The following is a 17,531-nucleotide window of genomic DNA, read 5'->3' on the forward strand; positions in this document are numbered from 1 at the left end:
TGTTAATAATGTTTTATAATTGTTATCAGACTATATGCAGAATTAAAAACCAATGCTCCACTACAATTTCTTTCCTTATGTTTGAAATATGTTTTAAAAAATTGGTTTGCTGCTGGGAAATAGCAGGGTCCTGTTTGGGGTTAATAAATGATGTGATATCAGATTGCTGTACAGATGAGTTCTTGTTGACAGGGCCAGTGACATGGTGTGAGCACCAGGTCTAAAGCTCTAAACTTTGAATAATCTGCTGGAATAACTTGTAATGCAAAATATGCTTTGGTCTGTCATGCTGCTGGAAGGTCAAAAGTTGAACATTTTGTGATCATCTTATCCTGGGCACTGCTCACATGTTCTTTCATTACCATGACCTGGTCGGGTCTGGAGGGAAACCATAGATTTGTGAAGCAAGACTTGTATATGTGTCTTCATTGTGCACATTGTACAAACTCATTACGTTTTACAGTGTGACAGTGTTGTATTTAAGACCTGCTTTGATTTAGGGCTAACATCTGGTTTGAGATAGACCAAGACTAAGACATGCCGCAGGCCTACTTTTCAATACAGCCATTTAGTCTGTATCAGAGGCATTTCCAATACACGTCATCTCAACATCATCTCAGAGATCATTGAGTTCTCCAAGTAGCTCTTTCTAGCAGGTGCTGTGAACACTGGTGCTTCTTATGTAGCCACTTGTGCTCCACTTCATTTTCAGCATGGCTGCTCAAAATATTCTGCTGCTGATCTGCACTTTTCTCCTTAATAATTCCCATTTGAATCCATGATTTCATTGTCTTTATTATTTTCAGTCTCTTCACTCATCTCCATGTACTATCTTGCCATCACAGTTTAGCTCATAACTACCAGTAATCATGGACGATGTATGCGTGCGCTACATGATCATGACTACACAGCTGGCTGATATTAGAACAAAAAAGTACTTCATTTGAATTACATTTCAGTGATCTCGTATGCATTTTCATTCAACATGTTGTAGTATGTTGATAGTATTGGGGTTTTTTTTGTTTTTTTTGTCATAAAAAATATTTCTGACATTCCTCTGTACACCACTAGAGCGATCTTGCGCACTTACAGTTGGCTGTAAATTATTAATTTATCCAATGATTAATAGCCAGCATGATGCACTTCTGAATTAGCACATTTTAAATTCTACTTAATTTTATAATTAAGGGCTTTTCTAATTGAGGAGTGGTGTGTTTAGTACACTCTTTATTTGGTTATTAATTAATCAATTGCTAAATGAATTGACAACTATTTTGATAATTGATAATTTAATTGATTTTTAGTCTTTTTTTGTTTAAAAAATGCCCAAATTCTCAGATTTCAGCTTCCAATGTGAATATTTTCTGAATTCTTTAGTTTTCTATGACAATAAACTGAATATCTTTGAGTTTTGGACAAAACACGACATTTGAAGACGTCATCGTGGGCTTTGGAAAACAGTGTTCAACATTTTTCACCTTTTTCTGACATTTTACAGACCAAACCATTAATTGATTAATAATCGATGAATCCAGAAAATGATACTGACAGAGTAATTGATGATCAAAATAATACTGGGTAGTTGCAGCCCTACTGATCACGCTGTGAAAATCATGCGACTGATAAAATATTTCATGGCAGCCATATTGATAGTGGTTTAAACACAGATGATACAAATTAAGGACCCATTCCATTCAGGTCAAACAAAGAGGACCTTAATTAGTATCATAGGCAACACCTGTGTTTACACGACTATTGCAGATCAATATGGCTGCTGTGAAGAAGGTTTATTGTCAACACTTCCTCAGCAGCAGGCAGAATAAAGTGGCAGTTAACAGTTGAGATTATTTGGGGGGGAAATGTCACCTGTGACATCACGACGACATCACACACATTAACAATGTAACGATGCACAGCTAATTAACGATTTCATCAAAACATCGCTCAGCCCTGCCGGCTCATGACGGAGTGTCGAAGCATCCAAATGTGGCGCCACACACAAGCAGTGAAGTGTATGTTGAAGGGCGACTTTAGTACTTACCCTGCACTTATATGCCCTCTGTGTAATGGATACCAGGGCTTAAGTGGTAATGGTGCAATAAAAAAAAGATACACAGAGAGAAGAAGGAAGAGGGGAGACGTGGAGAAAGGAGAAGGAGGGAGGGAAGAGAGAGACAGAAAGGTAGGAGGGGCAGGAAGATGAAGGAGGGGAAGGAGACACAGAGGCAAGGAGGCAGGAAGGAGGAGAAGAGAGGAGGAGAAAAGGAAAGACGATGAGAGACAAAAGAGAGAAGGAGGAGGATGCAAAAGAAAGATGACAGGTGAGAACAAGAGGAACAAAAGATGAGAAAAAGGCAAAATGCAAGAAGGGGAGGCGATGGAGGAAATGGTGATAAAAAAGACAAAGAAAAAAGCAAGACAGCAATAAAATACGAAATTACGCACAAAGAACGTCAGAGACATAAGAGACGGCAGATAAAGAGAAAGAAGGAGCTCTCCAGTTGATGGCAGCCCTTTGTGCTATAAATTCTTTTTTTTTTTTCTTCCAGAATGAAGCCTGTCTGTCTCAGTCTGTAGAGTCCTTACATTCAGCCATATTGATCCCCAAACTCTCTGCTGTCTGTCTTCTGTTAGCCTCTCACTGTGTTACTCTGTCTGTACCTCTCAGCCTCTACCTCTTCATCTCAATCTCACTCTCTTTACCCTTCACCTCTGTCTGTGTCTGACCGTCACGGACAGACATACAGCAGGTATCTGTCTGCAACAGCGCTAAAGGAGGAAAATGTTCCCTGATCCCAAAAAGGAGAGCTTCCTGTTAGCTCAGAATGCTCGATTAGCTGTTAGCATTTAATGATCTTAACAATGTGGTGGATAGTTTTGTGCAGAAAATGGTGAGGAAGACGCTCACACTGTTACTGTGTGTTTATGTTCACAGCATATTTTCCAGCATAGTTCAATCTTAATACACATTATGCTTATTAAAAGAGGTAATAAGCAAAATAAGTGCACTTTTATTGTATAACCCAACCGATATATTAGTTGATCAATCAGTTGACTGATATATTAGCCTGATATTGGCATGTTACAGCTATGTCGGTCTAATCAATATTGGCAAATATATATATATGCACCGATATGAAAAATATCAACTTAATAGGCAGGATTTTATGTATATTTGATCCATTTTCTTAATTCAAGTGTAACATTTTGCTTTTTTTTTGTTATTTATAATTAAAAATAGCAGTTAAACTTTACTGTTTCAGCGCCCTGATATTATTTTGGACAACAACGTTTATTGTTAAACTAAAATATTATGCCGTCATTACATATGTGTGTCACAAGTTTTACTCACTTTTGAGGGATCATTGCAAAAAATGTGTTCATGTATATATTCTATATTCTGTATATTACAGTCTGTATAAAGACTATCAAGAATATAATTTTTTGTTTTTTTACTCCAAAATATCTTTATCAGCCCCAAAAATCCAGCATTGGTCCGTCCCTGTTTTAATGTCAGAAGATTGATCCAAAAGCATTGTTTCTTTGCTGCAGTGCAGTACTCTTATATAATCATATATTACTTACCAGGATCGAAGTCAGTAACGTCTTCTGAGCAACCAATAAGGATGTTTCTTTCGCAAGGGGGCGGGAGCAAAGACGATGTCATTGTTTGATTTGACAGAGGAGACAAAGACGATTATTTGATTGACAGAAAGATGCTGGGGCCAACATGGACACACAGTTAAAATAGAAACAAAATCAAAAATTACTTGCAGCTGGACTTGGACTTTGACACCTATGACTGGTGACTTCACCTGGACTTGAGCCTTTTGACTTCCAAACACTTGATACCTTATCCCAGTCCCAAAGATGACAGTATGATATTTAAAAAATGTGAATCCACAAATCAGTTCATTTCCTGAATCAACCTACTTTAACTATTCACTCTTAGGATGTTGACACTTAATTTCCCTCAAGAACCAACATTATGTTACTGAGCTCCAGTTTAAAAAAAATATATACAAAGATAACTTTGTTTGCATACAAAAACTATGGTGGTCAACAAAAAATTAATTCCAGTTTGCAAAATGTGCGGGTTGAAAACTACAGATGGAGAGACAACAACTCCCAACCTTTTTCAGCATTTGAAGGCTAGTAGTCAGCAAGCTAATGCTTAGCTAATGTTAGCATAACAGCTAAATAACTTCTAACATCTAATAGGAGGTTTTGTGGTAACATAACACACCATATATATATTGAGTCTGGTATATTTTGATGGCAAACAGCAGGAATTTCATACATTCAAACATTAACATTAGTGTGTTATTCATTTATTGTTTATGCTAACGTTACCTGTGTGAGGGAAACGTCTGTGCTTTTAACCCATGCTGCTTGTTGATGTTTTTGGGACACGGTTCATTTTTTACTACCTACAGAGCTAACTTTGTCTATAGTCTGGGTTAGCGCTATCATTGCTACTAGCTGCCTTTCTCACTGGAATTACATGTAGGCTAGCATGTTGGCTAGCTAAAGATGACAAATGTCTATCAAAAAAATGCATGTCAGTACCAAACCCATATATATACAGGGCAACATTGTACATACATTTTTTCAGCTTTACAGCACCTAACCATTTTGTGAGTACCTCCTCAATTTCCTTTACATATTGCATTGTGGGAAATCGTGTCCATCAGCAACGCGACACATGCATGACACTGTGGAGACTGAGGCTGTCATAGTAAAGCTGCCAGGCTGTGATCTATCTTTGTGGCGAGGATGAAAACAGTGTCTAATGACTCTGCAGAGCTCCTCTTCCTCCTCTCACTCTCTCTCTGTCTGTAAAATGAAACCAAAGCCTGCTGGCTCACTCACTTCCTCTCTTTAAACTTTTACTTTTAATAAACTTTATGTCTTTATCACACCCCATGGATACATTGCAAAACAAAATGCTTCACATAAAAGTGAATGAAAATGTCAAATAATTGTGATATTTACAATAAATTAAGGATTAACTAACATATTCTGGGAATAAAACACTTAAAGAAAAAGCAATATTGAGTGAAGTATGTGACTTAAAAGGTAATATTTGTGAGACGAAAGCTTCTCTCTCTGACACTTTGCCCCAGTAGAATCAATCATTTTTATCTTTATTTAGGTGTAAGAAGTTCTGTTATCCATAGATTAAAATCACACATAAATGCAATTAATTTGCTATCATCTAGACTAGGGCTGCTATTAACATTATTGTCATAGCTGATTATTTTCTGGATTAATGGATTACTTTGAATGTCAGAAAATGGTGAAAAATGAAATATAGTCAGTTCACTGTCATAGAAGAGTAAAGCAACCAGAAAATATTCATGTTTAAAAAGCTAAAATAAAAGAATTTGGACTTTTCTTTCTTATAAAATCACTCAAACAATTAATAGATTATCAAAATAGTTTAATAATTGATTACTTGTTGCAGCTCTAATCTTGACATTTCTAGATGTACAGCTGAATATCATCTGCGTATCTATGGCAATTGATGTTATGTCTTCCAATAAGAGAGTGTGAAAAGTGAAAAGAAGTGGTCCTAAAATAGAGCCCTGAGGGACAATACATTTCAGTTTTATCTAAGAAGTGGTTGCCAATGGCTATTATGAACTATCAACAAACTAAGTGTGACCGTGGATTCTCCCACAACCAGGACTGAAACAAGTAGCCAATTCACTGATCAATCAACTGACAGAAAATCTGCAAGCATCTATTGTCACAAAGTTGCTCGGGGGATGTGACAAGCAGGGAATTCATACAAGAGTTGGACCTATTTATTTTAATTAAGTTTTAACTAAAGTCAATTTAACAGATTGACATTGAGGGAGGGATATTCTCCTTCTCTTCCTGTTTTCTTTCCTTCCATCTTTCCCCCTTCTCACCATAATGCTATTTTATGCTCTTGTTTCCTTTCCATCTCTCCTTTCTCTCTGCATCACCCTCCTCCTTCACCCCTCCATCTCTAATCTCTTTTCCATTTTTCTACAATCCTAACTTCTTTCTCATCTCGACTCACTTCACCATCCTTCCTCTTTTTCTCCTCTGCTATCCATCTTTGCCTGTCCATTACCTTTCCTCCTCCCTAACCTCTCTCCTCTGTTAGTTCTCTCTGTTTCTCAGTATTCCCTTGAAATGACTGCTTCAATAAAACATCACCTTGATGTTTCTATTGACGGTCAGCAGCCCTTGACTCTTTAAAACCTTCTTAAAACTCCTTCAAACCTCTGTATAATACATTGATGTGTTTGCTGTGAGTGTTACCAGCTCTTAAGGCTCAGCACTTGACTCAACCCCATTCAAGTGAATAGAGGAGAGGCTTTAAGTTGAAATGATGCCTCTCAGCATTGTTTGTCAAAGGACTTGAACAGTTTCATTTATGTGTCTGCCATAGAAATGATCATTTCACCACCAATTTAGCCTGGATCCAGACGTATGGACTGGCATGTCAAAATTTGTCAGTAATCTTGCAAGGATTTTTTAGGTGGACCCCCCCAAAACTATATAAGCCCCACAAATTGACATCGCCTCCCGATCCCTAAAAGCCAATTACGAAAATACCATCAGCGACTTTCTCAGTCCAAATCAGCCCAGCAGTTCACTTCAGCTCACTTCAGTTCCAACAACCTGACACAGAAGAAAATAAAACTGCCATCCTGACACCGTCCTCTGGCTCTGGTGGCTCAAACGTGCTCCATGTTTCAGCTGGTTTTCAGGTTGTAGTGGTGTTTGACTCTGACAGCAGAGTGGACGTGGCCCCAGAGTTTAAGAGCAGAGATTTTCAGGATTTTGAGACCTTATTTCATGTATTTAGTGATTTTTTTTTAACCATTCAAAATTAGCTGTATGGTTAGTAACATATTTCTGTGAGGTGACAAACTCAGAACACACATTTCTTGTTGCTTTAATTGAAAATTCTATTGCTGCACCTAACGATTATTTTCATTATCAATTAATCTGACGATTATTTTGACAATTTGGTCCATTAAATTTCCTCCTCAAATGTCTTGTTTTGTCCGCAACCCAAAGATATTCAGTTCACTGTTATAACAGGGCAAAGAAACCAGAAAACACTCATATTTTAGAAGCTGAAATCAGAGAATTTGGACTTTTTTCATTAAAAAACAACTCAAAACGATGAATGGATTATAACAATAGTTGTTGATGAATTTAACAGTTGATTATTAAAGGTGTAGAAAACTCAATCTCAGGCTTTTTAATGTTTACAGATTGTTTTGAATCTTAAATATGCATCTTATTGCTACATACATGATATCATGCTAAAAGACAAGAAAGAATGAAACAGCACTTTTCTTGTACTGCAGTGCAGACCAAGCCAGTCCTACTATTTTAAGCATGATAATGAAAAATGTAAGATCAGGCTGTATTTTTCCAGGAACAGGTGGTGCTAAATTATACAGAAGTCTGTCATTCAAGTTAATTAAACCCAAATCAAATGCGGACAGTGTTATATTGTTAATGCACAGTGTTTTTAACCAAGTCTGCCAGCATGCAGCCATGTTCAGTTTTCTGAATGAAGTGAGTGGAAGTGAGTTTTCCATCTCGGCCATCCATCCATCCACACCATGTGACATGAATCTGACAATGGAAGTATCTGCTGCTGTACCACCAGACCTCAGAGCAGCTTCTCCCCTCTGGCTGTGACACAATTCATCCTCAGACCTCCACCATGAAAAATACCAACCAATCCACTGTTTATAAATTGAACACTGTGTTCTTGTGAGTAGACAAAAGGGAAATATCTTAATCTCGCTATACAATCCTATGTTGTATAATGATAAATCTGCCATGTACCTTGCATATGATCATGAGCGCGATGAGCATATTTAAAGTGATGATGATGATAATGAAGATGAAATGACTGTGATGCATTGAGCACTACTGATGAGGATTTTGTTGCTGGATATTTGTGATGTTTGGAATGACTGTGATGAGAATGATCACTCTTGGTGTTAGGATTTTGGGTGGTAGATGATAATGATGTTGCAGATGATGATGATAAAGAGGATTTCTGTGATGAAGATGTTAAAAGAAAAGTTCAACATTTTGAGAACTATGCTTATTTCCTTTGTTTCTGAGAGTGAGATGAGAAGATTGATATCAACATCTTGTTTGTCTGAATCAGGACATACTTAGCCTAGCTTAGCATAAAGACTGGAAACAGGGGGGAAAGCAAGGTTCAAAAATAGACTTTTCTAAACTACTTCTTCTTGGCATTTATTGTTTAAATTGCAGCTGAGCCTGCAAAATATTAACCTGAAGGTTCAATGCATGCTTTTGCACTCTGAACCAGGCCTGTGTCAGACAAACATAAAAACTTAAGAATCCATTTATGATGATGATCATAATGAAGTTTGAAGGCCGTGCAAATTTTGGACCAAGCTAACCATTTTCCTTCTCCAGTCTTTATGCTAAGCTAGGCTAACCACATCCTGAGTCCACTCAGATTTCAGACTGATATCGATATTCTCATCTCACTCTCAGAAAGTAAATAAATGAAGGCTGTCGTCGTCATAATATTAGAGACCCAATAGTTCCCACCATGAGCGAGCACTTGGCAACAACAGTGAGGAAAAACTCCCTTTCAACAGGCAGAAACTTTGAGAACAACCAGAGCCAGGCCATCTGCCACAGCTGGTTGGATTTTAAGAATATGACTCGGTATCATGTGAATACAATACTGAAAACAATACTTTTTATGACACCTCACTTTGAGAAATATAAAATTTCTGTCTATGGAACACTATTTTTCTTTCAACTAAACACTGTAAAATAAAAAAAAAAAAAAAGTTGAGAAAACTCAAAATTTCAAGGCAACAGACAGCAATAGATTTTTGAACAAAAGTCAGAAGTTTTGAAAAATAACTACTGACCTTTTGTTGAGATAATTTACTTTTCTTCTTTGGATAAACCTAAAATTTTGAGTAAATTCACTGAAGTAATTTTAATAAATTTTTCTATCTTTATTTAAAACTGTTTATTTTTTTCAGGCAGTAAAATAAAGTCAAATCAAGTTCACAGCTCACTGTGACCAATCTTTTAGCTTAAAATTCAAGTTTTACTAAGGAAGAAAAGTAAATTATCTCCAGTAAACATTATAGGTCTGCAAAACTTTTTAAAGTTTATTTGAAAACTTAAGAGTTTGAGTCGGGCTCAAAATCAAAAATCTATGGCAGTGTGTTGCCTTGAAATTTTAAGTTGTCTCAACTATTATTTTTTTTTACAGTGAAGAAGCCATCATTTATAAATGTTAAATGTAAAGAACTGAAAAAAGAAATCAGGAAATATCTGATGACAGAATAATTTATAACAAACATTTGTTACCAACATACGATACATGTACAGTACAGTTTTTTGATACATATTTTGGTAGAAGAAGATTGATACCTGGTCCTAATTCAGACAGTGATTGTTGTGTGAGAAATTTGGTCACAGAAATGATGATGTAACGATGGCTGTGCCATTAGGGGGAATGATCATGACTGTGGTTTTAATTTCTCTGATGGTGTATAAAGAGACGAGGGAGGCGGCCTGCGACAGAGCGACCTGACAGCTGACTCACAGGCGGAGAAAGAATAGAAAGAGAAGGCGAGTGATTCTCCGTGTTTTCTGCTGATCTCGTTTGCAGTTAGAGACGCATTTAGCAGTACAGTGATGTCTGCGAGAGAGGCAGAGGGAGCTGATGAAAGACAGAGGAACCCTGCTTTATTGATCCCATTGATTCAGCCCTTACCTTTAAAGAAAAGCCACCCCTCCCCCCCTCCCCGCCTCGCTCTCACCCCTCCTCAAACCGGTAAACCCCTTTTGAATAATATAATTGCGTATTTCATCCTCACTGTAACCTCGACCAGAGGAAAAAAAGCCTGATTGAATCACTCGAGCGTGCTGTTTCTCCATTGACGGCAGACTGCGCCTGTGTGTGTGTGTGTGTGTCGGGGGGGTGATTTTGATTGCTCCTTTTTTTTTTTCTTTTTTTTTTACACGTAAATGTCTGCACTTTTTTTTTTTGTCTGGGTGCTGAGCTGCTTTTCATCCAGCTACAGTAAGCAGAAAACACAGAGACACAGAGAGGGGAGACGTGCACGTTTGAACGTCTGAAATAATATTTCATTTTATTCTTTATTCACTTGTTGGCTTATTTGAAACATTTTTACAAGATTTGACGTGTGTTTAAGAGATTTTTCTTTATTTACGCTGATCTTGCAATGTAATAAAGGTGGAATAAAAGGGAAAAAAAGCCTCGTACAGCTACTGTAATCAGCCCAGTCCTGCCTTCCTATATTTTAAATCTTCATTTATGTCAACTGCGTGGATGTAATTATGCATAGCCAGCAAACTGCCTTACATAAAGCATTTGAACAAATTGAATTAGCCCCATCTTAAAGGGATAGTTAAGATTATTTGAAGTGAGGTTGTATGAGGTACTTATCATTAATCAGTGTTTTAGCTACAGTAGATGGCGATGTAGGAAGATAAACAATGAACTGCTGTGGACAAGGTCAGCAGCAAAATGCAGTTTAGCAACCTAAAGTGTCCATATATTTAAAATATTTACACCACTATATCTTGTCACCAAGCAGCCTTTTCCAATGGGAAACTGCTGTTACAGCCAAATATTGCTCTCTCCAAATCAACCAAGCTCCATCTGCAAGATCAGTCGTTTTACCTCACAGAAGTTCCTGCTGCCTCAATCATTATTTTTTTTTTTCGTGTTATTGTGTGACTTTGTTGAATCCAAACTTACCTTTTAAAGTGTGGAAGCTGCTGTTAACCCGGTGTCAATGATCAGTCAGTGCGTGGCGAGCAGTCTGGGAAAAACAAAAGAACAGATGGAGCTGAGAGGGAGCGCACTGAAAAGAGAAAAGCCCTGCAGGAAAGTGATGCTAACTAACAGATATGTTCAACATTGAGGGACATGATTACTGTCAAAAAATATTATACATCACTTATTCTTGAGGATTTGGACAAAACTATACTTTAAACAGGTTTTGACCCTTCAGTTGTGCTGGAAAATATATTTTAAAAGATCAAATTCTTGGCTATTAAACCTCGTAATTAGCCAGCCTCCTAGTGATGATTTTCTTTTATTAAATGTAGACGTCAACTCTTACGAAGTTGACAAAATGTTATGTCTTATTTATCTTTGATTTAGAAGGACTACAGCGTTAATGAATTTGTCTAAAAATAGAAAGTTTACCCGTGCTTGAGAAGTATTCCTGTCTTTTTTTTAAACCAGGAAGTGAGACAGGGGTCCTTTGGGTATAGATAAACCTGTTTATGCCTGATTAAATGTTGTCAGTAGGTTTTGTTAGTTTTAGATTTGAAGGCTTTTATCACATTTTTAAATTGCTAGAAGTTGTAAATTCTTGTCTGGGACAAGACTGTTTTCTGGCAGAGAACAAGTTTAGAAATTAAAGCAACCCAAAACATTTCACAAATGACATATATTTCATATATATAAAGGCTTAAAGAATAACTCAAAAAACTGGAATTAATTTAAAGAAGTTTTGTTATGTGGACATGAGTTGTCTCAGATCTGGCTGCACTCCAGCACATCATATTCTAACTTTCTGGAGCTGATTATTAAAAAACATATTGTACTGTGTGGGACAGCAGGGGACAAAAACTATAGATATAACTAGACATTCATGAAGGCTCAGTCACAGAAGTGCAGTGTCTAACTCTTGAAACTGAAAACACTTGTCTGTTTTTAATTACTGTGCTTTGGATGATTTTGGAGCAGTGTTTGTGTGCAACACTAACAGATGTGTTACTGCCATAAAGAGAAAAAAACATGTCAGCAAAACAGCTGCAGCATGCCTGGTCTGATTCCCATCTGATTATTATTGCTGAATCAGATTTCATATGGCAGCTTTTCGTGAATATTTGTATCTTCTGGTTTTACCATTCCACTCTTGTCATTTCATGCTTTCATCAACTCACCTTATTTTTATTTTCCTTACCTTTTGTGATGTCATTGTTTGCTTGTGTTTTCATTTGCCATAGCTTTTAGCTTTAAAAAAATCTATATCATAATATTATTATGAAGCTGAAGACATGATTTTCTGCGTCTGACAAAATGTCAAAACACTTTAAATTTCACAATAAAAGCCTACTGGATGGGTTGTTTTGGCACTACATGTTAGAACTATTGGAAAATAAAGTATAAGCAGCATGAAGAGCTGTAGAAAAACCATGATAGAAGCAGTTGTTCAGAATAGCTGTGGTGAACAAATAGCAGGCGAAGTCGGTTTAAAGCAGTAGTGAAGATAGTTTCATTTATGTCCCTCCCTGTTTAAATAATGTCTTAACACAATAGCAGTCACAGAGGGAATATTTGTTTTTGGGTTTTTTTGAGGGAAAAAGGAGGCTAACAGAACATTTCCAGTAAATAGTCGGGTCCAACGTCCAAGATCGTTTCTACTCCAGACTGAATAAACACAACTGTGATAGCATTTTGGCACAATTGTGGACTCGTGGCACGTGTTCATGTCCCATTTAGTTTAGTTCATTATTATTGTTATTGTTATTATTGTCCTTTAATTAACAACTTTTTGTCATTAAATGTGTGGTGATTCAAAGTAGACAAATCTCTTTGCGCTCTGACACACACACACACACACACACACACACACACACTGACCATATTTATTAAACCCAGAGTGTTTGTGGCTCAGTGATCTTCATATTCAGAGATCAATAGTGCCCCCTGTCAGTGACAGACTGCATTACAACCACATCACTGTGACTCCTGACAGTGTGGAGGATTAACATGATATCTTCATTAACATTTCACATATTTACCCAGACAACACAAGATCATTCAGGACACTCGCTTTACTATTTTAGTTGGATTGTGTCAAAAAACAGAACAATTAAAAATTCTGAATTCAAAACAGGTTATAATATGTAGTATGCATACTATACTCAGAATAAAAGTCATGTTTATGTAAAAGTTCTTTAGTTGCTTTCTCTCATATTTTGGGGATTTTTTTTACCTCTTCACTCCCACAGTTAGAGTTATTATTTTATTTCTTGATGGAGGGATTTAAACAATTAATAATGGTTCAATAAGGGATGTTTTTGAAGTATTTTTAACACTTATGATCACATGTGAGCCTGCCCTTCGTAGCGTCTACATTTTAACCCCCTACCTAACCCTAACCTAAAATGATGCACAAGACAGGTAGAACATTTCCATTTGGTGGAACGGTGGAGCCATAAAATCATGGAGTCTCTGGTTTGAATGTTTCAGCTGTATGTAAACATCATATACGTGTTTTTATCATGAAGGTTTGAGCTACTTAAGCATTGGTCATGAGACAGAGAGCTGCAGAGACACAAACGGCTGCCATCTTTCATTTGCAACCGTTGTCAGGTCGCTAAACGCTGTGATAAGAAGCTGAGAGGAGATGGGAGGAGGGGCATGTGTGTGTGTGTGTGTGTGTGTGTGTGTGTGTGTTTACAGCTTGGATAGCTTCCCCTTACATAATAGTTTTGTGACTGAATTGAGTCCTTAACCTGATTCGTACTGATCAGCCGGGCTCTGTCTCATGCATACTTAATTCAGAGAGGTAATCAAATCAAACGCACCCACACCTCCTCCTCCTCCTCCTCCTCTGACTGACTGAGATACAACAATAGACACATTAGAGGGCCTGTTAGTACTGTTGGTGCCATTGTTGTTGTGTATTGGTGTGTTTTGTTTGTTTGTTTTTGGTCTTTTTTCCTTCAAGCTCATGATCATAAAAAAGTTTTAAAAAAAATGACCTTGTGAATTTAAAATTTTGGACAGATCGTTACAGATTGGATTTTAATTTTTTCTCACATTCATATGGTACTTAAAGGGCTATTCCATGTGTTTTCTTTTGTGGGTTTTTCAAGTGGAAACTCCCACTCAGCTGTTAGTTCATATGTAGCAAAGTCTGAGGCTCCAACTGATGATTATTTTCATCATCAATTAATCTGCCCATTATTTCCTCAATAATCAATTTGTTGTTTCGTCAATAAAATGTTGATCAGTATTTCCCAAAGCCCCAGGTGACGTCCTCAAATGTCTTGTTTTGTCCACAACCCGAAGAGTGACAGTTTACTGTCAGAGAGGAGTAAATAAATGAGAACATATTCACATATGAGAGGCTGAAATCCAACATGTTTAGAAATTTTCTCATAAAAACGGGGAAATGGGAAAACATTTTTAGACAGGCTTGGGAAAAGGGCATTTTCACGTTGAAACACAATTACCTAAAACAAAATCTGATGGTTCAGATTTGACTACATAAGGAACACTGAGAAGCTTCAGAATTATATGAAAACCTCAAATAACACGAGCCCAGCCTTTAAAATTTAGAATTAAAAGTGACAGCCCTACTTATTGCAGCAAGTGCAGGGGACAATATAAGAAAATAGTAAATTACTTCATGATAAAATCATAATATCTACAATATTAGGTTCAAGATTGCATAAGTAAAAAAAAAAAATCACACAACTGTAGTGTGTATTCATACCAAACCAAGCCCGTAACATTTTTTTCAACCAAAAACACAGCTAAAATATGACTCACTTTCACTTTGGACAAGAGAGTAATAGACAACAAATACAGTACACACTATAATATATTGAGACAGAGAGAGAGACTAACAAATGTGTGCAAACAGATTTTAGATGTTATTACAGTCAAAGGGATTTTCTGTGATTGGAGACTGGATATGGATGTTGTTTGCAGATAGATGAACAGTGAGGAACTGAACACAGAGCGTCTTTACCTCAATCTGCTCAGCTCAATAAGAGGAAGAAAAGGCCTTATATATCTACAGTGAGCTGAGCTGATACCTGAATCAGAGAGTTTTAACAATCACACAATGCATGCTGGGAAGTCTGCTAATATGCTACACCTACAGTCTGAAAATAACTGTTGCTATGACTAATTTGTATTCAATTGTGTGTTCAAGAAAATAACACGTTGGTAAAAACTCAGGAAATTGCTGCAGTTTTATATTAAGAAGAAAAGCACTTTTGTGTTCAGAATAACACTACAGCTCTTGTTGTAATAGTGTGTTTTTGTTGTTGTATGAATACAAATTATTTGTTTTATTAAACAAGAAATTGACTAAACATAAAAACCCTGAATACACGTTTTTGAATGGTTTTTAGTTAATTCAAACATCAGAATATATACTACGTGCACAATACATGTGTTGTTAGTTGGTCTTGAACTCATCAGGCTAGACTGACTTTATTTGACTTAACATAAAAGATTATGTCAGTCTCACAAGGGATGGCTGATTATGTTGAGTGGACAAAAAGTTTTCATGTCATTTTGACATTCCTGAACATTTGTGTGGTTTTACAGTGCAGACAGCAGATAAACAGGTATCCATGTCCACAGGAACATGAACTTCTGTCAACAACATCTTCTGTTTGTGTTTCATTTAAGACACGCTGCTGAATCCTCCTCCAATATTGAACTGCTGTTCAAACAGTACAAACAACACTAACACTTTCATTTTCTGTCTCTTCTTCCCATCATCCCCCCACCTCCTCTCTCTCATTGTCCTCTTTCCCCTCCGTCTCTCCTCCCTCCTCGCAGCGTGCAAACGGAAGGAGCAGGACACGGCGAAGGAGCGCAACAGTACGCCAAAGAAGTCGCGGCTGGTCTTCACCGACCTGCAGCGCCGCACCCTGCTGGCCATCTTCAAGGAGAACAAGCGGCCGTCCAAGGAGATGCAGCTCACCATCTCGCAGCAGCTGGGCCTCGAACTCACCACCGTCAGCAACTTCTTCATGAACGCCCGCCGCCGGAGCCTGGACAAATGGACAGACGACGGAGCCAGCCCCGGCGGCCAATCCTCGGCGTCCAGCACTTGTACCAAAGCGTGATGATAAGATAGCGAGGAGGGAGGGGAGGGGAGGGGAGCGATGGGGAGGGGGTCTTGGGTGGGGAGGGATGTCAGGGGTCGAGGGCGCGGGTCGAGGTTTCGTCCGGTCGAAGCGAGGAGGAAAACCAAACTTTTTACATTTTTTTGTTTGTTTGTCTGTTTTGCTTTTGTCGAAGGTGACAAACTGAGAGAGGGGCTGCTCACTGCGACGACTTGTTTGTAGCCTAACCGCCTTTTGCAAATTCATTGTAAACCCATAAAGAAGCTGAAGGGTAAACTCACCTATCAAACGTAGAAACCTCACTGGGGAAAAAACCTTCTGAATCATAGACTTTCACTGCTGATGTCTCCTGTAGGACAGTAAGCTGACACACTAGCCCAAATACCAAAGACTAGAAGACAATGTGTGTTTTCTATTATGCAATATAAGCTAGGAACCAACCAACCAACCAAACAAGAAACCAATGAAAGCTTTATGACTGCAGAATGTGTGAGAAGCTCTGGGATAAGAAAATTCTTTGGTATTTTTACCCTCAAATGTCCAAAGATGGCAATGGTGCATCTGCTTGGGGGAGAGTTGAAGAAATTCACTTTCAAGAGTTGGGTATCGGACACTGCACAGTCAAATTTAGAAGCTTTCGTAGCTGAACTGCGATTGCAAACAAAAGGAGGTCAGTTTGTGCAGCTGAAAGTCTTTCTTGACCTAACCAATGATGCATGAAGGGGCGTTTCTTGGTCAAAAGTAACCATAGGATGATTGAGCGTCAAAGTTCATACTTGACCTTGGAAATGTGACAGAGAAAGAAAAACCAAAGTCTTGTTTCGGAGGTTGCACAGTCAAAAAGAGGTCAGTTTGTGACCAAACAAAAAAAGGCACAAGAGGGCATTTCTTAGCCAAAAGAAACCATTCTTGACTTTGGAAATTTGACAAAATAATCTTTGCATAAGCCCCACTTACTAGCTTGAACTGAGACTGCTCAGTATGTTCACAGGGAAAGCTCCTGGACCTTGTAACGAGATTATTTCGTCAAACATACAATGTTTTATCCATCTAAATCAGAAAGTTGACAGTTCAAGACCTGGTCGGTTTTTATATGTTAATTAATGGCTGAGTGATGGATAATGATGGCCTGTGCAGTCTCCGATCACAAACACTAACAAAAACCAAAATCTGTTTCCCTTCAGAGTCTGTTTTCCCATCAGAATTGAAGAGTTGGCTACCAAAAGTGTTCTTTATCCATTTCAAACAGGAAATACCTACCTGAGGTTGATCTCTGAATATATATGATCCAGCTTGTAGATGAATTATTATTTTCTTAAATAACAACAAAATTTAATCAACTCTCTTTCTCAAAATTACACCAGTTCTGTCATTTTTGGGGACAAAACTCTTCAATTTTACCAAAAAAAAAAGAGAAACATGTCATAATTTGACTCTTTAAAGGGGGCAGTGAGGATTCTTAAAGCTAGAAAATGGCTAAATATGCAAGCACAAACACACACGTACACACATTCACCGAGGCACATGCAGCTTTCCTCATCATTTGAGCCAACATGTAGAATTACAAGCTTTCCCAGCATACTTAGCGTCCAGTGGAG

General features: G+C 37.7%; 1 protein-coding gene across 1 annotated transcript in view; it reads left to right on the top strand.

Moving 5' to 3' along the window:
- onecut2 (one cut homeobox 2) overlaps window positions 1–15,933 on the top strand; it is a 45,385-nt gene extending 29,452 nt beyond the window's left edge. Inside the window, exon 2 of the mRNA XM_084746378.1 lies at window positions 15,644–15,933. Within this exon, the coding sequence (XP_084602504.1) occupies window positions 15,644–15,933 (290 nt within the window). The remainder of the gene's footprint in view (window positions 1–15,643) is intronic.
- Window positions 15,934–17,531: the final 1,598 nt, after the last annotated feature.

The sequence above is a fragment of the Lutjanus erythropterus genome, chromosome 20 (genome assembly GCF_056507025.1).
Source record: "Lutjanus erythropterus isolate fLutEry1 chromosome 20, fLutEry1.hap2, whole genome shotgun sequence".
Lineage (NCBI taxonomy): Eukaryota > Metazoa > Chordata > Actinopteri > Lutjaniformes > Lutjanidae > Lutjanus > Lutjanus erythropterus.